This window comes from Theobroma cacao, chromosome 5 (assembly GCF_053813885.1).
Source record: "Theobroma cacao isolate CCN51 chromosome 5, ASM5381388v1, whole genome shotgun sequence".
Lineage (NCBI taxonomy): Eukaryota > Viridiplantae > Streptophyta > Magnoliopsida > Malvales > Malvaceae > Theobroma > Theobroma cacao.
Genome location: NC_142643.1, coordinates 45,633,810 through 45,655,861, shown reverse-complemented (window position 1 = coordinate 45,655,861; position 22,052 = coordinate 45,633,810). Strand labels below are relative to the sequence as shown.

At 35.4% G+C, this 22,052-nt stretch overlaps 3 protein-coding genes across 4 annotated transcripts; 2 read left to right on the top strand and 1 right to left on the bottom strand.

Annotated features, from left to right (window-relative positions):
* The first annotated feature begins 286 nt into the window (after positions 1-286).
* Positions 287-16,550, top strand: LOC18600260 (ARM repeat superfamily protein). 2 transcript variants are annotated; one of them, XM_007030594.3, is made up of 44 exons: positions 287-599; positions 1,142-1,327; positions 1,446-1,535; positions 2,006-2,079; positions 2,202-2,357; positions 2,601-2,721; positions 2,904-2,959; positions 3,036-3,090; positions 3,191-3,247; positions 3,356-3,457; positions 3,911-3,991; positions 4,104-4,156; positions 4,707-4,776; positions 5,198-5,261; positions 6,070-6,218; positions 6,303-6,430; positions 6,527-6,584; positions 6,863-6,960; positions 7,855-7,942; positions 8,076-8,141; positions 8,221-8,280; positions 8,568-8,654; positions 8,957-9,143; positions 9,394-9,437; positions 9,528-9,659; positions 9,773-9,904; positions 9,995-10,047; positions 10,250-10,298; positions 10,445-10,503; positions 10,636-10,775; positions 10,867-11,048; positions 11,711-11,839; positions 11,918-12,003; positions 12,108-12,223; positions 12,308-12,420; positions 12,525-12,648; positions 12,769-12,890; positions 13,668-13,854; positions 13,942-14,170; positions 14,455-14,773; positions 14,965-15,104; positions 15,529-15,653; positions 15,763-15,964; positions 16,131-16,550. In XM_007030594.3, the coding sequence occupies exons 1-44, from the start codon at positions 495-497 to the stop codon at positions 16,216-16,218; spliced, it is 4,962 nt and encodes a 1,653-aa protein (XP_007030656.3). In that variant the 5' UTR covers positions 287-494; the 3' UTR covers positions 16,219-16,550. The 2 variants fall into 2 exon arrangements, with proteins under 2 accessions (XP_007030656.3, XP_017977253.2); XM_018121764.2 differs by lacking the exons at positions 287-599; positions 1,142-1,327; positions 1,446-1,535; ... (1 more) ...; positions 2,202-2,357; positions 2,601-2,721 and having other exon boundaries at positions 2,928-2,959; positions 3,171-3,247.
* Positions 16,551-16,879: 329 nt separating this feature from the next.
* Positions 16,880-18,212, bottom strand: LOC18600259 (late embryogenesis abundant protein D-34). Its single transcript, XM_007030593.3, has 3 exons — positions 17,720-18,212; positions 17,305-17,607; positions 16,880-17,222 (listed from the first exon to the last, which is right to left on the bottom strand). The coding sequence occupies exons 1-3, from the start codon at positions 18,023-18,025 to the stop codon at positions 17,061-17,063; spliced, it is 771 nt and encodes a 256-aa protein (XP_007030655.3). The 5' UTR covers positions 18,026-18,212; the 3' UTR covers positions 16,880-17,060.
* A 1,358-nt stretch (positions 18,213-19,570) lies between these two features.
* LOC18600258 (Pre-rRNA-processing protein TSR2, conserved region) lies at positions 19,571-21,986 on the top strand. Its single transcript, XM_018120684.2, has 4 exons — positions 19,571-19,842; positions 19,948-20,039; positions 20,635-20,742; positions 21,633-21,986. The coding sequence occupies exons 1-4, from the start codon at positions 19,659-19,661 to the stop codon at positions 21,849-21,851; spliced, it is 603 nt and encodes a 200-aa protein (XP_017976173.2). The 5' UTR covers positions 19,571-19,658; the 3' UTR covers positions 21,852-21,986.
* Positions 21,987-22,052: the final 66 nt, after the last annotated feature.

Sequence of the window (22,052 nt, the reverse complement as noted above, 5' to 3'; positions counted from 1 at the left end):
TATACGAGAAAATATTATACCACAGGGGATTATATAAAGTTTACATTTCTTAAAATTAATAAAATAATATAAAAACATTAATTTTTCGGGTCGGACTGGACTGAGTTTAGGCCTTTTAAATATTAGCCTGAATTTTAATCGGGCCTAATTTTACCTGAGCCCGTTCCATTTTAGTCAAAATTCTAAAACCCACCCAAATTTTGAGCGGGCTCCACCTTAATTTGGGCAACCGGCAACGTATTATTCCCTCTTTTACCAATCTCACGCGTGTCTTTTCGCACGTGCGAAAACACTCTTCCACAACAGATCTCTCTCACTTGAAGAAGAGATCTACAAAGCTCATTTCCTCTTCCTTTTCTCTGTGCTCGAACTCTTCGATCTCGATGCATTTGTTTCCCTTGTCCAATCCAATTTCAAAGTTCAGTAGTTAACAATTCATTCAAATTCACAAATCATTGAAAGAGAGGGAGGAAGACAGGGAGAGTTGTGAGGAGATGGCTTTCATGGCTGTTCTTGAATCCGATCTCCGCGCTCTCTCCGCCGAAGCACGCCGCCGCTACCCCTCCGTCAAGGATGCAGCAGAACACGCCATCTTAAAGGTCACAATTCACGTTTATATACTGCTATTTAGTGGAATTACTGAAAATGTTAGCTTTTTTAGTGGCATTTTGGTGTTTTAAGCTTGAAACCATTATTGAATGCGTGTTTGGTTGCTGAGAAGAAAAATAAGAATTAGAAGAGAAAAGCAATGAAAAATTATTATAATTTGGGTTTTATTTAAATTCGTGGAGTTTTTCTTTTTCTTTTTTTTCTTCGCAAACGTGAAATTCTACACGAATTTGCCATTAGTTTTAGTAAGGAAGCTTTAGTTTAGGTTTTAGACTCTATTGGCATCTGTTTTGAAAGTAAAATTAAGCTATGTTTTGGAAATTGAAGTAAGTCTTTGATAATGTTATTAGTATTACTTTAATTTTGGTTAATGAGTATTCTGATGATTAAAATCACTCTAAAATTAATGAAGTCTTTAAATCGTATGCAATAATGTGGAAGTAATGGAATTAGAGGAGATGTTGTTTTGGTACATTTATTTGTTTTACTGTAGCTGGCAGCGGCTGAGTTTGAAGGTTATGTGTTTCTGCAGCTTCGTACATTGTCAAGTCCCAGTGAAATTTCGCATAATGAAGACATAGTACGGATTTTTTTAATGGCATGTGAGGTTAAAACTGTCAAACTTAGTGTTATTGGACTTTCCTGTCTACAAAAGCTCATATCTCATGATGCAGTTGCCCCATCAGTTCTCAATGAGATACTTCCTACATTGAAAGATGTAAGTTTATTCTTGCATTTGGTATCGACAATAGGTTTATTTTCAATGTAATTTTCAACTTAGCAAAAAGTGTTGGTTTTTCCCATGAAATCTCACATATTCATTGCTGGTCATGCAGCATGCTGAAATGCCAGATGAGAGTGTTCAATTAAAGACTTTGCAGACTATATTAATAATATTTCAGTCACGGTTGCATCCTGAAAGTGAGGTAAACAATGCTTACATGCTTGTTTTCATTGTCTGCACTAATTTATGCAACGTGTTTTGGTTGAATTGAAGTCAGCAAACGGTCAGACTGAAGTTTATTAACCAATATTTTCTCAAGGGAAGAATAAGCAAGCTTTGGTGTACTTTTCAAATAACTTGATGCATTTGTATTGAATTATTATATCATGTATCGGATTTATATGCATAATCTTAGGCTATGTTGGGGGTGGGAATATATTGAGTTTGCTTGGGATATATGTCTATTGGCTAGACTGACTTACAATCAATCTCATTGCAGTTTGAAAGACCAGATAAGTTACATACATATGAATAATGTAAACAGATGCTTTTGGCATTTAGGTAGTAATTTCACATTGGAATCATGAAATGCTATGAGTCTTCTGAAATGGCTGTACTAATTAATTAGTAAGTCCAGTTTTCTTATGCTTCTCTGTTGACTATAATTATCAGGAGAATATGGCTCAAGCTCTTGGAATCTGTCTTCGACTTCTTGAAAACAATCGATCTTCTGACAGTGTTCGGAAGTAAGTTGCTCTGTAGGTCAAGAGTATTATGAGCAAGCTCCCCCTCACAGACTTCTATATTTGCAGCGATGTTTCCCTCCTTTCTGACTGAACTTATCTTTTTCATCTAAATCCTTTTTCAGCACTGCTGCTGCTACCTTCAGGCAGGCGGTAGCTTTGGTTTTTGACCATGTTGTCCATACTGAGACTCTTCCAACAGAAAAGTTTAGTTCTGGAAATTATATATTTCGTGCAAGCTCAGTTACTGGTGATGTTAGTCGCAGCATGAATAATTCAGAGTATGTTGTTTTTTGGGGATATCGTGCTTGACTAATAGCTTTTTGTAAAATTCTTTCATATGTATGTTTGTCTTGCAAATATTTATCCGTTTTTGTGTGCATATTTGTGTCAATGAGTACTTTTTTATTCGTATCTATGCTCATCTAACTAGATACCGTTTGATTTCTAATTTACCTGGTTTATATGTGTGTATGGTATGCTTATGTTTATGTCAACATCTGAACTAAATCAAGCATTAACAGGTCATTGGAACACAACTTTGCTTCTGGAAAGCCACTGTTGATGAGGGAGACCACAACTAGTGCTGGGAAGCTAGGGCTTCGTTTGCTTGAAGACCTGACAGCTCTTGCTGCAGGTGGATCTGTATGTACTTTTTTAAACTGTTTTTTATATTTCTATAACTGGATTTCTTCTCCAGAATCCTTAACTAGTGGATTTTAAGAATGTTTCACTGTGTTAATGGTTCCTTGAACTGCATTTTATAGATAACAATGACAATTCTAGCAGAGCTTCTTAGGTGGATTACTTTTTGGTCTTTCTTGCAGGCATGTTGGTTACGTGTTAGCTCTCTTCAACGGACATTTGTACTTGATATACTCGAGTGAGATATCTGTCTCTGCCTCTACTTATTTATCTGTTTTAATTTTTAGTCTCTTCAGCATGCTTGTGTTTTGCAGGTTCATTCTATCCAATTATGTGGCTATGTTCAAGATTTTGGTTTCGTATGAACAGGTGATTATGCAATAACTTGACTCAAAAATTTCGTTTATATTTTGTCTAAGCATGCTAGTAAGACTTTTATAGTTGTAAAGCTTGCATGGCAACTGAACAGGTGTTGCGGCACCAAATATGTTCACTTTTAATGACTTCACTGCGTACCAACTCTGAGGTAACTTATCTAATCTCTTGCCTATTTGAGCTTCTCCCCTTTTAAGTGCTTTCTTGCAGATAGTTTATTTGCACATACTTTGGTTTTTTGTGTTGAATGTCCATTCAGCTTGAAGGAGAAGTAGGAGAGCCGTATTTTCGTCGCTTGGTCTTGCGATCGGTTGCCCACATTATCAGGCTTTATAGTTCATCCCTTATTACTGAATGTGAGGTATGCTGTATTTATTATTTTGTTTCTATTTCTCAAATGATATGTTGATGTAGGAGAGAAAGTAGAGGTAAAACTGCAAACAATTTAGCAAGTGGTGGGGAAAATATTTTAATTTTAGGGTTTAGGGTGGTAGGAATCCCTGACTAGAGTCTAAGGATTCAATATGGATGAGAAAGACTTAATTTTGATGTTTCTTGAGAGTTGAGGATCAAGTAACTGGGTACCGGAAGTTAGAGCAACAGGTAAAGGGCTCTATAAGTAAGTTAATGTCGTAATAGTTTTAGTATCAAATTCCTTGTTATTCCATTCTTTGTTTCAAATTTCATTTTGTCTTTGTACCTTTGATTTATGCTAAAACTACAAGACCTTATTATTTTTTTTTAATGTTATGCTCATAGAATTTCACCTCCTTTTTATTTCAACTCCTAATTCCACAAGTCTTATGATATGCAGGTGTTCCTTAGCATGCTAATCAAATTAACTTTTCTTGATCTGCCATTATGGCATCGTATTCTTGTTCTTGAGATCTTAAGGGTAATCTCAACAACCTAGATGCACCATATTTTCCTTTTATGATTTTTTTAGAAATTATTTTTACATTTTAAAATTTAAAATTTGTCTAAACTTTAGATGTGGGAATTGACAGGGATTTTGTGTAGAAGCACGGACACTGCGAATCCTTTTCCAAAACTTTGATATGTACGTGCATTTACTTTCCACCTCTGATCTATCCCTGGCAGCATACATGTTTCAAAACATTGCAAAGGCACTGTTTGTTGTTTCCTCTTTTGTTTTTGTTTTTAGTTGTTTCAGGCTAGTGCTTTGAACATAATGTACTCTTATGGACATTGATTTTATTTCATTGCTGATCTAGTGGATATTTACCACTATTAATCCTCAGGATATCACACATTTTTTTTTTTATGAAGTTCAGGTTAAAATTATGAAAGTATACCCCTTCCCCTATCCATTTCTCAAGAGTCCAATGTCGATGCTGCTTCATTAGCCAAGTTTGATGTGAATTTAAAAACTTGAACTCATTCTTGATATCCAATGATACAACTTCCTGATGTCAGTGGTTATGTTGGTTTGATTTAATTCAAATAACAATGTGCCGTTTGTTCCTATTTTGGGATGTCAACAAAGTTTGATTATATATCCTCTCTCGTCCCTCTGCTTCTTTCTTCCCTAGTTGGTCCATTTTCATAATTGTATTTTTCTAGAGTAATCTCATGTCTCCACCTTGTAGGCATCCGAAGAACACAAATGTTGTGGAGGGTATGATTAAAGCTCTTGCTCGAGTTGTTTCAAGTGTGCAGGTGAAATATTATTAATTAATTTTCAATTATGTCAATTCTTTTCGTTCACTGTCACAAGGGATGTGATTGTCTCTAGGTGTATTTATTTGAAATTGTGTAGTTTGCCTTTGTTTTATTGTTTGTGTGTTGTGAGGTTGAAATAATTGAATAAATTTGAGCATAGTGTGAGACTGAAATGTCGACATTCTGCATCACTTCAGCACTGTAATAATTTCTATCTCAAATATTGTTGTCTATCATCTGTTGGCTCTGCTGTGACCATATCAACTTGTTTGTCTATTAGCTTTTGATAACTGGATTTTTTTCTTCTTCATTGTAGTTTTTATGTTTAGACACTTTCAATTTGGGGAGATCAGTTATAGTACAAATGTGATTTAAGCACATTTTAAGCCCATAACTAACATAATTTTCTATAAATTAGTTTCTAGAGACAAGTGAAGAGAGCCTGGCAGCAGTTGCAGGGATGTTCAGCAGCAAAGCTAAAGGTAACACTTCCTTACTTGTTTTAAAAGTTGAATTGGTCATCTCGTCCAATGTCTTTTGGTATTGTTGGCTTATCATAATTTGTTTTACCAGGGTGAACCCTGTTGTTCTTTGAGATTTAAATTCTTTGTTCATTTGATCAAACGACTTTGGAATTTAAAACAAGCCAAGCCACTGTTTTCCAAGGATGATGATGTGGTTTGTTTTCCACATTTGTAATTAATAGGAATTAAAATTACTAGAATGTAGAATGTTGATTATATAAAATGTTTCTATCTTCATGGCTGGAAGTAGGAAAGAAGATAATTAATAGAATAACCAATGGACAATAACATTGATTACAAATGTAATTAGTGGCTTTTATGTTTTATTTTGCATAAGCGTCAATGGATTGTTATTACTACAGGATACTTGAGCAGTGCCCTGTTGTTCTTAACTCCTATATTTAGTTAATTATCTACAAGAAATATCACAATTAAAGCAAGAAGAACACATCCTGTTGAAAAATCTGGACATGAGGTTTTGTTGGTATCCAATTCTTTGAAATGCAATACAAATCTGCTAGGTCATAATTGGTTTTGTCACACATAGGGCATAGCACATAATATATGCAGATAGTGAGTTTTTAGAATTGAGATATGTGCATCTGTTACCTAGAGTTACGTGGATTAATGTATCACATGCTTTCCTTATGTCAGTAATGCTTTGATATGTAGACTTATAACCATTTTATAGGTCCATGAATCTCATAAGTTCATCATTTATTGCTGTTCATGATGTACATTACATATTTTGGTTTTTGGGTGGCAGGAATTGAATGGAGTCTTGACAATGATGCATCAAATGCAGCAGTCCTGGTTGCTAGTGAGGCACATGCTATTTCTTTGGCAATTGAAGGTTTGTTGGGTGTTGTCTTTACTGTAGCTTCACTGACTGATGAAGCAGTAGATGCTGGGGAGGTAAGTGGGAACATTTCTTGTCTTTATATTATGTTCTATGCTATGCAATTTTTACCAAATTTTATATTCTCTTGGTACAAGCAGCTTGAATCCCCTAGATGTGATTATGTCCCTTCAGCAAAGTGTGGTGGAAAAACTGCAGTTCTCTGCATTTCGATGGTTGATTCATTGTGGTTGACCATTCTTGATGCTCTGTCCCTTATTTTAGCAAGGTTCGCTGATTTTTTTTTTCAATGTAATCTGCCTTTCTCTATCTGTATCAAGCAAAACCAAGTTTGTATGTGTTCTAAATCTAATTTATTTTGAAGGTCTCAAGGAGAGGCTATTGTGTTGGAAATTTTAAAGGGGTATCAGGCATTTACTCAGGTAACCTATATTTTTCACATACTGAATCATTAAATGGTCGCTGCCAATTTTGACTGTTGTCTTTTTCATCTCAACTCAGCCTTAATACCCACAGGTTGGCTAACTTGTGTTTATAGTTCTTTCAAAAACAGTTGTAGTTGTTTATACTCATGGTCACATTCTCACTATTATTATTTGTTATTTACAGTAGTGGCTTGAATTTTCTGATGGACACTATTTATGTTAGACCTCTGATAAATGATGATAGTTTCTGATGACAAATTTTCACTATTCTGCAGGCATGTGGAGTTCTTCATGCTGTAGAGCCTTTAAATTCTTTCCTAGCATCCCTTTGCAAATTCACTATCAATTTTCCAAATGAAGTGGAAAGAAGAAGGTATGGCCATAAAAGCCACTAGCATGTCATTCTCATCATGCTGTAGCATTTATAATTTGCATAATGATTACAATTGTTGCTGATTTCTGTAAAGATTGTTTCCCTTTTTCTCTTTGGGGAGTGGGTAGGGGTTCATGTACAGTTTGTTTTTGTTTCAAAAGTAATTCCTTACAATGATAAGTAATGGAAATGTTGCAACAAAGCTCTGGAAAGAAAAGCAAATTAGAGAAACATATTTCTTCTCATTGTTGCTTAGGAGTGACTTTATTTGCTCTGAAGGTTTGTTGAAATCTAACCTGCTACTATCAAGGTGACTAGTCACAGAGGCCATGAGATGAAAGAGGTTCAATTTGTTTTCTTGGCAACATGTCAGATTAAGCTGTTAGTCTTGCAAATAACACCAAGCCTTTGGAATATGTTTAAAACATAAATATAATAGCTGGATTCTGATGGCCAGAAACACTTGTTCACAGCATTAAAATGTACAGAACTGCGTAACTTGAACTAAAAAATATGAACAATACTTTGCTAGCAGATGAAATTACCTACTAATTCCTTGTAAAAGAGAGGCAACATGCAAAATCCCTTGTACCTTCCATTAATCAGTCAGGATGAAGCTATCAAATACTCCATGATGTTAATTTCCGAAGACAACTCTCATGATTGTATGATTTTTACGCTCTTCCATATGTATACAAAAAGTTGACTTTTGGGTTGCTCTGCAAAATATGCTTGGTGCTAACTATTGGTGCAGCTAATCTAATATACCTTGTTTCGTAGTTTTTACATTTTAGGCTATCTTTTAACATGCATAATTTGTTGTGTATATCTTTGTAGTTTATCCTTTTAAAGGTTTTACTAGCTCACTGACAGTGGTTAAAATTGAGATTTCAGCACTGCATTACAGTCTCCTGGATCAAAACGTACCGACTTAATTGCTGATCAGAGAGATAGCATTATCCTTACACCAAAGAATGTGCAGGTATTTCTGAATAGTTTTGTGAGTATGGTAAATCCTGTTAATAATTTTCCCGTTTTTCAGATTATATAACAGTTTTATTAAATCCTCATTTGAACTACTTAGTTACTTGTTTCTAATTGCTCTGACGACCCAGGCTTTAAGGACTCTCTTCAATATTGCTCATCGACTACATAATGTGTTGGGCCCATCTTGGGTTTTGGTATGTTGGTCTAGGTTTTATATCTTTCTAAAACCAGGGAGAGTTCAAAATTATGATTGTTTATGAAAAATAAATGTAGGTATTGGAAACTTTGTCTGCTCTGGACAGAGCAATCCATTCTCCACATGCCACCACACAGGTAATTTTGGGACACCTTTTTGGGTGTAATTTCCTGATGAATATTTTGTAGTTTCTTCAATAACATCCTATTCCATTGTGCTGTTTTTATAAGAAATAAAATTGGTAGTTTCAACTTTCAACAGCATTATACTTTTGGAAAAACCAATAGTTGCCTTATTGCTGATGCCTTCATTTTCCTTATAGACAAAACTTCAATTCAGTTACTTCTTGGTGTCTGAAAATTATTTTTGTGAGTCGTTCATCCAACCCAAAGTTCTGGCCTTTTCATATTTTTCATTCCTGCAGGAAGTCTCCACATCAGTGCCAAGACTTGCAAGAGAATCTTCTGGTCAATACAGTGATTTCAGTATTCTCTCCTCTTTAAATTCTCAGGTATTATAAGCAAGTAAAATTTTTTTGGTAGTGGGATATATTCTCATGCTTGGGAAACTTTTAGTAAATGAACCTGAGTTTCACTTTTGACAGTTCCTTTTGACCATATTCTTTATGTGGTCAATGGGGCCACATTATGAAGATTATGAAAATTGCAATATAAAAAATGGATGGTGTTCCAGAATATTTGGAACCAACCAATTATTTGTTTTTCTTGCATTTTAACATTTTCTCCCGTCTACCTTGTAAATGAATAATAATAATGTGCGTAATCTAACGTGGCAATTTTTTTTTCTACAAAGCTGTTTGAGAGCTCGGCCCTTATGCACATATCTGCTGTTAAGTCACTTCTTTCTGCACTGTGTCAATTGTCACATCAATGTATGGTTGAGACTTCAAGTGGTTTTGGACCAGCAACAAGTCAGAAAATTGGAAGTATCAGTTTTTCTGTTGAAAGAATGATATCCATCCTTGTCAACAATCTTCACCGTAAGTAGTATGATTTTGCGGACACTTCTTGAAGTTTCATGATTATAAGCTCAGAGATGATATTTTCACATGTTCATGGCTACTTTAATGTGCACAAATCTTCCCATATTCGAAGATTTGAAGTTTTATCCGTTGTCTATGCTTATGTTTATTGACTATAAAGAGTGAACTGCCAAAACTTTTGCCAATAAGAAGAAAAAGTTGTGACTTGCAGTTAGCTTTAATTTTCAATTGATTTTTTCTTGTACAGGAGTGGAACCATTGTGGGATCAAGTTGTTGGCCACTTTCTTGAGGTGATCGTAATTGGTACTTTTAATAGAATGAGTAGTGCTAGCATCATTTAAAGTTTAGACGTTTCATGACACCAGAAGAATATGCTGCAGCTTGCTGACAATTCTAATCAGCATTTGAGAAACATGGCACTCGATGCTTTGGATAAATCAATATGTGCTGTTTTAGGTTCTGAACAGTTTGAAGATCATGCATTGTCCAGATCCAATGAAAATTCTAAGGATGTGAGCTTCTGCCTTTCTATGACTGATTACACTGTATGATATCGAGGATATATATTTAATGCTGCTTATATTTGGTCTTCTCTCTCTCTCTCTCTCTCTCTCTCTCTCTCTAGGTAGGATGTAAGGAAACAGAATTAAGATCGCTTGAGTCTGCTGTCATATCTCCTCTGAGGGTCCTATATTCTTCTTCTCAAAGCATTGATGTTCGTGCTGGATCTTTGAAAATTCTTCTGCATGTCTTGGAGGTAATATGCTACTGACAGGAAACTGATTCAATTTTAAGTTAATTTCATGTCACCATGCTCATTGTGTTTAATTATAAACTTTTTCCCCAGAGGTGTGGAGAAAAATTGCGATACACTTGGCCTAATATACTTGAATTATTGAGGTTTGGCTTTTTCTTTGTTTTTTACTTCCGCCTAATTTTTCTATTTTCCTTCATTTTTTCAGGTTGGGTTTTTTTCTTTTTCCTTTTATTTTCCTGAAAGGCAGGGGATGGGGGGTGTATATTCTGAGATTTGTGATCATTTACTTCCTCTTTCTGGTTCTGTTTTATGGGTCATCTCCCTTTATATTTCTCTTGCTTTTAGGTCTGTTGCAGATGCATCTGAAAAGGATCTTGTCACTCTGGGTTTCCAGGTCAGTGAGTCTTTGGCTGAGATATGTTGGGGAAATTCCTATTGATCTTTCGAAAGTCTTTCCTTGTTTATGCAAAGCATATACATACGGATATTGTAGTTGGTTCTATAAAATAAGTTCAACCTAACTTGTCTTTTTCCAAGTAGAGCCTGCGTGTGATCATGAATGATGGACTTGCAACCATACCTCCGGACTGCCTCAATGTGTAAGATACTGGATGAGCAATATTTGTAATTTCTTTATTTGTTTATTTTACAAGCATTGCAATTATTTTGGTCTGCAATACTACTATTTAATAGCCCATTGAGGGTATTAACTATCCATCCGAAAATTGCAGATGTATTGATGTTACTGGAGCATATGGTGCTCAAAAGACTGAGTTAAATATAAGCTTGACTGCAATAGGGCTTTTATGGACTACAACAGACTTTATTGTGAAGGGATTGTTACATGGGTCATCAGAAGAGAAGGAAAAAGGTTAGAATGCCATTGTATGTCTATCTCATGAATAATTAAAGTGCATATTATTGTGAGTAGTATTGTTTTACAGTCTGCTAGAGTGCTACAGGTATTGTGAAGGTTAATTCTGTTTCAAATAAAGTGGATGGTCAAAAGAAGGAAGAGCAGGCAGAAAATATATCTAGTGATATAAACGGCCAGTCTCCCTCAATCAATATAGCAGACCGTGATAAATTGATAATCTCTGTTTTCTCATTGCTTCAAAAACTTGGAGATGATGAAAGGCCAGAGGTATAATAACCTTCCTGTTATGATATGTCTATTTTTCCTTTCTGTTTCTGCATTTCTCATTCTACACATCAAATATTTTTCTTTTTTTTTTTTTTTTGAAAATTCATCAACTATTTTTCTTACATATCATCTATGGCAAATATGATGTATTCTATACTGCTCTTGGAGATATATATGATCATTCACATTAGCTATGTAGCTAGTGGGAAGTCTAACAGGGTACTTTGTAATGTTTACATGAAAAGGAGATACAACTTGCATAAAAATGCTAATATTTTTATGAGAATGCTTAGGATCTGTGCTCTGAGGCTGTTATACAAATGTGGTACTGGTAGTTTCTTAAGAAGCTTAATTTCTCGATAAGAACTTGGTTTTCAAAGATATGTATCTCGTTCAAGGATTGACTAGCTTCTTATGGTAAATTTGAAGTTTAATGAACTAGTTTACTTTGGTGGTTGAATAAGATGCTGTTAGATAGGAAAATTTTATTCTCTTTGACATCCATAATTCCTGTTGTAGTTAACCTTCTTGTTACCTTCTATCTTTGTATTTCAAACCTCTCAAAACCCTCCTATTGTGGTTTATATAGAATTAAGCAGTATATCGATTGCTATGAGATATTCAAATTCTTTTAATATGGCTAAGTTTAACATATATTGCAGGTCAGGAATTCTGCTATCAGGACACTCTTTCAAATTCTTGGAGGTCATGGGCAAAAACTTTCAAAAAGCATGTGGGAAGACTGTCTCTGGAATTATGTTTTCCCAACACTAGATAGTGCTTCCCATATGGTAGGGTAATTAGCTCTCAAGGAGACCTTAAAACTTTTACTTTACTGTGTTAATGGGCTTCAAGGCTTGTCCTTGCAGGCAGCAACTTCATCAAAGGATGAATGGCAAGGGAAAGAACTTGGAATTCGAGCAGGAAAAGCAGTTCACATGCTTATTCATCATAGGTAATATTAAGAATTTTGGCTGCATATTGACATTCTTTCATCTTAATGTCAAACAGTCCTTTCCCTTGCTATATGAACATTCTAATACTTCAAGATAAATGCAGTCGGAACACAGCTCAGAAACAATGGGATGAGACACTTGTACTAGTCCTTGGTGGAATAGCTCGTTTGTTACGCTCTTTCTTTCCTTTCCTCAGTAGCTTAAACAATTTCTGGTCAGGTATGGCTATAATTAGATTCCTTATATGTGTCTGCAATTTAGAATTCTTTCCAGATCTGTTAGAAATGTCACTTATTTCTGCAGGATGGGAATCTTTGCTTCTCTTTGTAAAAGATAGCATTTTCAATGGTAGTAAAGAGGTTTCTCTTGCAGCAATAAATTGTTTACAGACAACTGTGCTTGGCCATTGCAGCAAGGTGAGCATTTTAAAATTTTTGGAAGTTAGCTAATTTCATTTAATCCCTTTAAAACCCTGTTATAATGCTCACTTATGCCACAAAGTGATTTTTTTTCTTGTCAGGGTAACTTGCCAATGCCTTACCTTGTTTCAGTAATTGATGTGTATGAAGTTGTTCTTCAAAAATCACCAAACTACAGCAGTGGTGCAACTAACAAGGTGAAGCAGGAGGTTTTGCACGGTCTTGGTAATGCAGTGAATAATTTGATTGATATGACACTTACAATTGATACAATATTTCGAACTCCAAACAAGGAACCATGTTTTCGATATGCTTACGTCTTTCTGATTTCTTAAAACTTGATAGGAGAACTGTATGTGCAAGCACAAAGGATGTTTGACGATCACATGTACACACGGTTGCTTGCAATCATTGGTTTGGAAATCAAGCAGACTGTGACAACTAGTGATAACTGTGAAGCTGAGTTTGTAAGTTTTTTCCTTTGGCCTTTTTCTCCCCTTCTTTTTTATGTTATATTGTGGTTTTTGTTCTCTATTTTCCGTCCATTTTTTCTTGACCTGTGGAATTTTTAAATTTAAATTAAATTAAACCCAGTCTAGAAGAAATGTAACATCTGCTTTTTCTTCTTTATGGACAAAGCTTGTTATACTGTTCAGTAGCTCATAAGGTTCTTGAAAAGAAGAGAGGGGTTTGAAATATCAAATCAACAACTAGATGTAGCAAAGATCATCAATAATGTGCACTTACTGTGAGTGAAAGCAGCCAAATCTTCCCTTTCCTCCTCTTTTCCAACAACAGCCAAGATCTAAGTTACATTTAACCTTGATTTTTTATGGGCTGGCCTGGGTTCCTAAGTTGTTTGAGTAATCCTTGTAATCCTTATTGTAAATTTCCATGTCTTGTTGACAAATTATGAATGTTTACATGTTTTTTTTTTTTTTTTTGAGGACTGGCTCTGGCACTGAATTTATCATAATGATGACTATGGTCGCTGTGGTTGCCACTTGCCAGTGGCCTTTGAGCCTAATTGGCATTGCCTCGCCTATAAGAATGGGGTGGAGGGAAGAGAGCAGGCCATATCTCATGACTCACTTTATATGCCAAGCCAAATAATAATCATCATAAGGATAATGATAAATTGATAGTAGTTATTCTAATACAGAACCAAAAGCTGCTATGAACTTATAAAACTCATGTATTCGTTTGAGCTTTTGAGTGGATGAATTTATGCTGCCCTTCTGCAGGGACAAGTTCCGCATGTACTGCGCACAGTGCTGGAAGTCTTGCCAATGCTATGTCCAGCTGAGCACCTTTCTTCAATGTGGCTCATCCTTCTGCGAGAACTCTTACAATATCTTCCAGGCCCGGATTCTCCTCCACAGAGTGAAGAAGAGGAGGCAGGACAAGCCAGCACTAGTGACCATACTCCAGGTATAACAGAGGCTTCATTGCAGTTGATCAGAACTCTTGCCTATTCCTTGATAAACAAGAAGTTTGGAATGTGTATTATATCTGCAGATGTTCCTGTGAAAATGAAGTATGAGACACCCAATGGTACTGCTTCTGCCTCCGTCCAAAAGGCTGAAGTTCTGTCTCCAACCTCCAGATCTGCTGCTGGTGCAACAGTTAATATCCCCAGTTATTTATTTGCAGAAAAGCTTATTCCTATTGTGGTAGATCTCATGCTAAAAGCTCCAGCCGTCGGAAAGTATATAATTTTTCCAGAAGTTCTCCAGAGCCTTGGGAGGTATATGATACTTTATTATCTGACGCATAATATGTTCTACTGCAGCTGCACTGCCCATTTACCTGGCTGAAATGGTTGTGGTTTTAACTAATGTATACTCTATTTTACTAGGTTTTTTAGTTTGAAAGGGGAAATTAATAAATGTTGCATCTGCTTAATTAAAAGAATCTGATGTTGGGTAACTACAGAAATAGCTAGTATGCCCCTTTATATCTATTTTTTTTTTATATATAGTTACTGAAGTAATATCTTTTAGCTTTTTCAATAAAGATTCGTTTTGTTAGGTCAATGACAACAAGAAGAGACAATCCAGATGGTTCACTTTGGAGGTTAGCTGTTGAAGGCTTCAATCGCATTCTTGTTGATGATGTCAGCAAATTAGCTGTGGAGTGTGATTCAAAAATTAGTAAGCCTGCAAGATTGCGTATATGGAAAGAAGTCGCAGATATCTACGAAATATTCCTTGTGGGTTATTGTGGACGCGCTCTTCCTTCCAATTCCCTCCCAGCTGTCACACTTAAGGATGATGAGTCCCTTGAGATGACCATACTAAACATTCTGGGTGAGAAGATTCTTAAGTCACCAATTGATGCCCCTATCGAGGTAAGCAATCTCCTTATCTAAGATATTGTTAGCTTTAGCAGGTGCTGGTAGTCTCGTGTTTTCATTGTGCTTTGCACCACTTAAATCAGTTTTACTTTTCGAATAAAGATAGCTATGATGCATTACTTTGAGGCTCAGAGCAAGCATGGTTCATTTCATCACTTTCCTAATTATTTTGTTTATGTTCACAGATTCTGCAACGACTCGTTTCCACCTTGGATCGCTGTGCCTCACGCACATGCTCTTTGCCTGTTGAGACTGTGGAACTTATGCCTTTGCACTGTAGTAGATTTTCCTTGACATGCTTACAGACATTATTTTCCCTCAGCAGGTAACAAAAGACAATTTAGTTCCAAATATGTAATTGATATTTCTAATATATTTTCTTCCATACAGCTAGGATAACTTCTGTACTTTATGCCTAAGTTTATAAAACCTGATCACAATCTCATAGGAAAAATGGCATACAATACATGCAGACTTTTCCTATAGAAAGCCCAGTTCTATTTAAATGGTTTTTGTCAAAAGTGAAAAATGTCCATATGTCTGGCTTTCCTAGAACATTTTATATTACATTTATCTGGTAACAAGAACATCATCATGTTTCTATCCTCCCTTTGAGCAACCCCTTACCGCTGGAATGAATTATAGCCTTTCGTGTTGTACATTAAGGCATCCTTTTAATCATCTCTAGGAAACTATAAACTATATTGTCTCTATTCAAATGTTTTGATCTTTTGTCAACATTCTCCTAGTTTTGATGAAGAAGTGGGTAATTGGAACGTGGCAAGATCTGAGGTCAGCAAAATTGCAATCATGGTACTCGTGACAAGATGTAAATACATCTTGAATAGATTTTTAGTTGATGAAAAGGAAATAGGTAAGTATGTTCCCTTTGTAAACAAATTGTCAAATATTAAATTGTTTTGCTTAGGTTCACTTACTGCCCTAGAGTATGAACTCCTGAACTTTGATCGACTTACCTATAGGTGATCGTCCTCTACCAACAGCAAGGCTTGAAGAAGTAATATTTGTCCTTCAGGAACTCGCTTGTCTGGTGATTCACTTAGACACTGCATCTGTTCTTCCTCTACATCCACGTTTGAAATATGGCCTAGCAGAAGGGAAACTTGACAAGCGACCACATCTGCTTGTTCTTTTTCCCTCCTTTTGTGAACTTATTACATCAAGGTGAGTAATAATATATTTATGCAAAATTTTGATACTGCTTCAAATTACAGCATTTTCAATGGAACACAGAGCCATTACTTGCAATCGATCTTACTTCTCCATTTAACAATTTTCTTTATTCGTAATTCTAATTACTAAACCAAACACTAATCCTTTTGGATGGCAGGGAAGCCAGACTAAGAGAGCTGGTACAAGTTTTGCTCAAACTCATTGCAAAGGAACTGACATTAGAAAAGGCTATCACAGGCTGTTGATACACATAAACATCTGTTTTTTTTTTATAAAATACAGTACCAAGTCGTACTCTTACGTCCTTGTTTATTTGAGGTTCAAATAGGTTCATCTTGCCCTCTATTTTTGTAGTATTATTATCTTATTATATTAGTTTGTGTACATTATAGGAAAAAGGCCAGTTTTGCTGTATTCAAAGTAGTAACCTCAGGATCATTTTTGTGAATAATATGAGTAAAAAGGCCAGGATCAATTGCAACATTTTTGTTTCTTTGATTTTGTACCAAAAGTGTAAAATTCTATTGATTTGAGTGTATAACATCGCCCTTTTGGTGGGTTAATTTCTTCCTTTTCATACATGCGACTGCTCCTTGGATTCCACTGCCTCCAAAATCCCAGCCTCTAGGTGGTATGCTTTCTAAAATTCCTTTAGTTTCTTGGTGAAGAATAGTCTCAACTATTGAAGCAATCTGCAAGAAAGTGTCCCTTTAGGATTTGAACCTGGAAGTGCTAATATCATTGCTTTCGGTTGGATACCCTGCCTGCCACCTTCAGGATCCTGAAGGAAGCCCGAGAAATGGGAAGAAAATAGTCTGAACTCTAGAGCAATATTGATACAGATAGTTCTTTGTGAAAGGGGAACAACAGCCATCAACTACAATCTTAATCTCAATTAGAAGATAGTTTGGCTGCAGCTTCGGTCTCCTTGTTGCCTTCTCGAGTTCCACCAGTTATTTTATTTCAATGTCAAGAAAGTGAGTACAGAGATTGAACACTCAGCAGATTCAACAACTCAAACTCAAGCAATGAAAGCAAAGCCGGGCAAAGTTCGTAATTACATGTACATGGTGCTATAATATAGGTTTCATTTATGACTCTGGTTGAGCCTAGCAGCTGCAGCCACAGAAGCTGCCACGCCGGCGGGATGTGTGGTCAGGTTAGGGTCATTCCTCATCTCTGCACCCGTCACCCTTTCTGCATCTCTTCGTGTTGCCGGCTTATCCGAAGGCAACTTCGTAGTTGCATTCTGCAAAAGGGGATAATTATACTTACCGTCTTTTGTATATGCAATGCATTTTCCATTAGTAACGTTTAAAAGTACTACTTACTGAGAGAATATCACCCAATTTGGTCTTGTCCTCGTCTCTAGTTGCCCTAGCGTTGAGGGTGGCAGCTGACTGAGCAGCAGCGGCGACGCCACCAGGCATTATGGAGGTACGACCTGTGGCTCTCACTTCCGCCGCCTGTATTGCAGCAGCATCACTCCATTCCACCGGCTTCTTTCCTGCTGTAAGGGCGGTGGCTTCAAGTGCTTCACCGATGGTGATTGCATCACCAGTACTGCCACCCTGTTGAGAAGCGGAGAATTGCCCAGAAGACAATGGAGCTGCCTGGCTATATTGTCCGACAACCTGCATGGCACATGCACAAAATTTTTAATCCTAAATATGTAGCTTAATTTGCAATAAGGAAGACATTAATATGCTGAAAAACCCCTTCATTAATCCAACGGCTGCTGCTTACCTCATCACCAACGGACTCTATGATCACACGTTTTCCTGGAAGTTCTGTCTCTTTAATCGTAACACCGGATTCAGCGTTGAGATCTTCGTGACACACAAATCCAGCACCCTCATTCTGCATCGCGGCAGACTGCATGGCTGAAGCCGCATAACCCTTGGGGTTGTGGCCAAGCATGGCGTTCTCCGCCGTCTGCATCATGGCTACATCCTTAGGCGCCACCGGCATCTCCGCTAGCTCACCTTGTACAGGGAACACATCCCCATATTTGATCGGTTTTTGCAGCTTCTCAGGCTGTTGCTCGCTCATTTCGTTAACGATTTAATCTATATTTTTTTATGCTTTTAGGGTTACAAGTGTTGTTTCAGAAAGAATTTAATTTTTATACGTGCATGAAACATGCAAGACTTACACAAGTTTGTTTCGGGAGTGAAACGTGGCTGGGAAATAGAGAGACGGTTTGGGCGTCGGTAAGGACAGGTGGTACGATTTTGGGTACTCAATTTTGGAAAGACAGACAAATGGTGTTTTGCCATAGATACATGAGGACTTGGTCTGAGCCTCTGAGCCGTTGGATGGCCAAAGAGGCATTAATCTCCTTTCCAAATAAAACTAACTTCAAATAATATTCATTATAAAATTTTTTTGACTTTATATTAAAATTTTTAATTAAATATTTAATTTTTAATATAAAAATTAAAATTAAAATTTTTTTGGAAAGTCAAAATTAAAATTAAATTTTTAACATAAAAAACAATAGTATTAAGTGTTTAAAATATAAAAAAATATTTTAAAATATCTCAAAAAAAAAACTAATTGAAAAAATGAGATAGAGAATATATATTCTTACACGTACATTACAACATCAACAATATTGTAATATTATATAAAAAACGTAAAATGACCATAATATTACCAACCTATTTAAACATGAGATGGCCGGAAGGAGTGAGGTTACTTAATAATTATATATGATATTATCGTTTTTTTATTATTTAATTATATTACTAATTTTAATAACAAAAAAATAGATAATGCAAAAAATATTAATAAAAGGACTTTTGACTTTTGAGTTAGACTTGGTTAAAATCCTAAATTCGATCTTAAACCCGATCCATCCCATCTAAACTATAATGATTCTAACACACAGGGTATTAAAATCGTTTTTCATATCTTAACATGAGGTTTTTTTTTATATATATATTTTGCTATCTAGAAGTCAAAACAACGACCACCCTAGTAAAAAAAATCAACTAGCATTATTAATCCAAATAAAAATTATAAATCATTAATAAAAACATCAATCGAAAAAACTTAAAAAATCCAAATACAAAAGTAATTGAAAAAAACAAAAAAGATAAAAAAAAAAGGAAGAAAATGAGGCTTTATCAATTTTAGGAGACTTCATAAAGGTTTAGGGAAAAGAAGAGATTGGGGTTAAAAGGGAGAGAGATGGGCTATCAAATGAGAGAGAAAGAAAAAATATTTGTGAAAGGGGAGGTGCGATCATAAATGATTAAAATTATAATAATTCTAAAATAAAAAATCAAATATATCATTTTAATGAATTAATTTATATTTTAAAAGTTAAAGAAAAAAACACAATCTATACTTTATAATATGAAAAAAATTCTTTAAAAAAGTATCGGTACTTTAAAATAATTATATTTTATTTATTATTATTTATAATTTTTTTAATTTAAACTTATTCTTTCTTATTATTATTTATAAAATGTTTTTGTTTGGCATTAATTTTTTTATAAATATTTGAAAAAGAAAAGTTAACCCCGCACGAAGCTTATCCATGACTCGGACATTTCTATCCTCAAACCCAAACAAGCCCTCTTCGTTCATATAAAATCCTAGGGTTTTAGTTTTCAGTTCTAAGACACGCACGGACACAAAGCCACAAAGACAAAGGGAGAAAGGAAGAGAGAAATCAATGGAAACAAAAAAACTAACAGCGGAATCAACTCTCATATTCCAAGAAGGAATAGGCTTAATACTCTCGCGATGGTGGGCTCTCACCGCCGCCGTCGAAAACGAGTGGGGCGGCCGTGACTCCCGCGGCAAAGCCAACATGCTCTACTCCGACGTCATCTCCTTCTTCACCAATACCAAAAGAGGTCACCTTTTAATTTTTATCTATATTTAAAAATCAGTCTTTTTTTTTATTTTCGCAATATCTGTAATTAAATTTGATTCTTTTATTTTGATTTTTAATTTCTCAGCTGAGCCGCTTTATATAGATGATTTAGAGAATATTCTCCATGAAGGCTTGCATAGTCTTAATACAGATGTTGATGACGGCAGCATTGAGGAGGTATTTTCAATTTTCCATTTTTTTCTTGCCTTCACTTGAGGATATTTACATCGATTAAATTTTTATTTTAGGTAGTCTAATTGTGATGAATTTCGTAAAAAGTATCTAAATTATGCCTTAGCCATCATTCTAATTGCGTTGATTCATTGTAATTTGATAAAAAAAAATAAAGCATGAATGCTCCTTTTCTTTTTTCGGATGGAAATGTACTAGCTGAAGCATAAAGGAGAGTATTTATAGTATAGATTTGTGAATATTCGAAAGTAATCAACATTTTAGGTTCAAATTCTGTGTCTAAATTAAGTTTAATAATATTTTGAACCGTTTGTATCATTATTTTCATTGTTATGTGTAGTTGCTTTTGTTTATCATGCAATTTTTAATTGTCATTTAACCTGCGTAACCATGTCTGAGACCTCTTGAACGGTTTAAATTAATTTAGTAAATTACTAAAAACATGACGTACCCGTGTCCAACACTGGGATTAGAGTACATGTAACGTAGTAGTTAGTATTGGATATATTTTTGAAAGGTGTGGATTTCTGCTCTTTTTTTGCTTCATGAGAGATAATTCAATTTCTTTGACTCTTTGCAGGTGGCAGAGAAGTTAATGATTATGCATGAAGAATGTTTGGAAGGTAATTATCAGTCTGTTGAAAAACTGAGGACAACTAATCCTCCACCAGTTGCTCATGTCAGACCGGTATTTTCTTGTTTAAACCCTTAATGCCTATTAATGTGTTTCTTGATGAACATAATGTATTATATGCTACTGTATCCGTTGAATTTTTCTTCCTGCTTTTCCTTGCTTCTTTGGGTTTTTGTTTTCGATGCTTAGTTTCTATGTTGGCATGGTATGAAAGTTGCATTACAAATCATATGAAAAAGAATTCTCAGGTGGTGTAAGAAACTCTTATAGAGTGTGAGATACCAAATTGTGTCTGAGCCTTTAAGTAAGGAGATCACCATCTTTCACTTTCAGTTTTATCCATGAGCTCTGGTTATTTTATCCTTGTGTGGTTCTGTTATACTCAATAGGAAGGCTAGGATATTATTGTAATTGTGAAACTTGATAGAAAATTAATAAAATGGGGGGAAAAAAGAGAAAAAAGACATTATCCATGCTTCATGCTTTGGGGTTTCCTTCAACTCTGCACCTTCCAAGCCTCTTTCCATTGATATTTTGCTATTGAAAAGGTACCAACAAACACAAAGAAAAGGCAGAGTACTCCTTAAATTTGTTGCAGATGTGAATAGAAACATTAGCTTTCTTCCTTATAATGGATTGTATAAATCTGAAATGGAATGGTTTATACTGGTGGACCCCAAGGAAAAATGTTCTTTATGACATCTCAAAAAATAGTAACTCTGATTGGATTGTAGAATTATTGAAAAGTCTGCGCATGCTGTTTTCATAAACTCGTTTTCCACATGGAGAAAAATTACAGAAATTATGGTCAGTTTATTCGTACATGGTGGATTCCTTGCTAACTATGTATTCAGTATTACCAAGTTATTGTAGATGAAGATTTAGGAGTTGAAATGGTTTCCTTCTTGTTAATTTTCTTCTTATGCATCCATATTTTATGCTAGTCTACTGAGGAAGATGAGGATGATGACAATGATGATGATGAAGATGATAGCATGGATGCTGACAACACAACAAACATGATGGTCGATGTACCAAACTCTCATTCAAGTTTGAATCCAGTCAGTATGCCAACTGATGAGCCAGGGCCAAACCAGGCAGCTGAAGCAGCAGACGGTTGGGTAGTAGTCTCTTCCAGAAGAAACAAGGGAAGAAGGAATTAGGCTGTATCTTCTAGTCCCCCCCCCTGTTTACCATTCCTTGGCGGTATATGTAAATGTTTTTCAAGACATTTTTGGTGTGCTAATTATTAGTGTTTGCAATTCTTTTTTAATAACATATCGAAAGAAGGTTACCAATGTCTTGTTCCCAGGTCGAATTGATATGATTTTTTAGATTGGATTTTGTTTTGCACCCCAATTCAA

Excerpts from the sequence above, each read along its gene's own strand:
- LOC18600260 (XM_007030594.3), top strand. The coding sequence starts at position 495 with ATGGCTTTCATGGCTGTTCTTGAATCCGATCTCCGCGCTCTCTCCGCC. Across the intron at positions 8,655-8,956 it reads TCTCCTCTTTAAATTCTCAG|CTGTTTGAGAGCTCGGCCCT; the intron begins GTATTATAAGCA and ends TTTTCTACAAAG. Across the intron at positions 12,421-12,524 it reads TGCTTGGCCATTGCAGCAAG|GGTAACTTGCCAATGCCTTA; the intron begins GTGAGCATTTTA and ends TTTTCTTGTCAG.
- LOC18600259 (XM_007030593.3), bottom strand. The coding sequence starts at position 18,025 with ATGAGCGAGCAACAGCCTGAGAAGCTGCAAAAACCGATCAAATATGGG. Across the intron at positions 17,608-17,719 it reads TAGAGTCCGTTGGTGATGAG|GTTGTCGGACAATATAGCCA; the intron begins GTAAGCAGCAGC and ends TGTGCCATGCAG. Across the intron at positions 17,223-17,304 it reads AATTGGGTGATATTCTCTCA|AATGCAACTACGAAGTTGCC; the intron begins GTAAGTAGTACT and ends CCCCTTTTGCAG.
- LOC18600258 (XM_018120684.2), top strand. The coding sequence starts at position 19,659 with ATGGAAACAAAAAAACTAACAGCGGAATCAACTCTCATATTCCAAGAA. Across the intron at positions 19,843-19,947 it reads CTTCACCAATACCAAAAGAG|CTGAGCCGCTTTATATAGAT; the intron begins GTCACCTTTTAA and ends TTAATTTCTCAG. Across the intron at positions 20,040-20,634 it reads ATGACGGCAGCATTGAGGAG|GTGGCAGAGAAGTTAATGAT; the intron begins GTATTTTCAATT and ends GACTCTTTGCAG.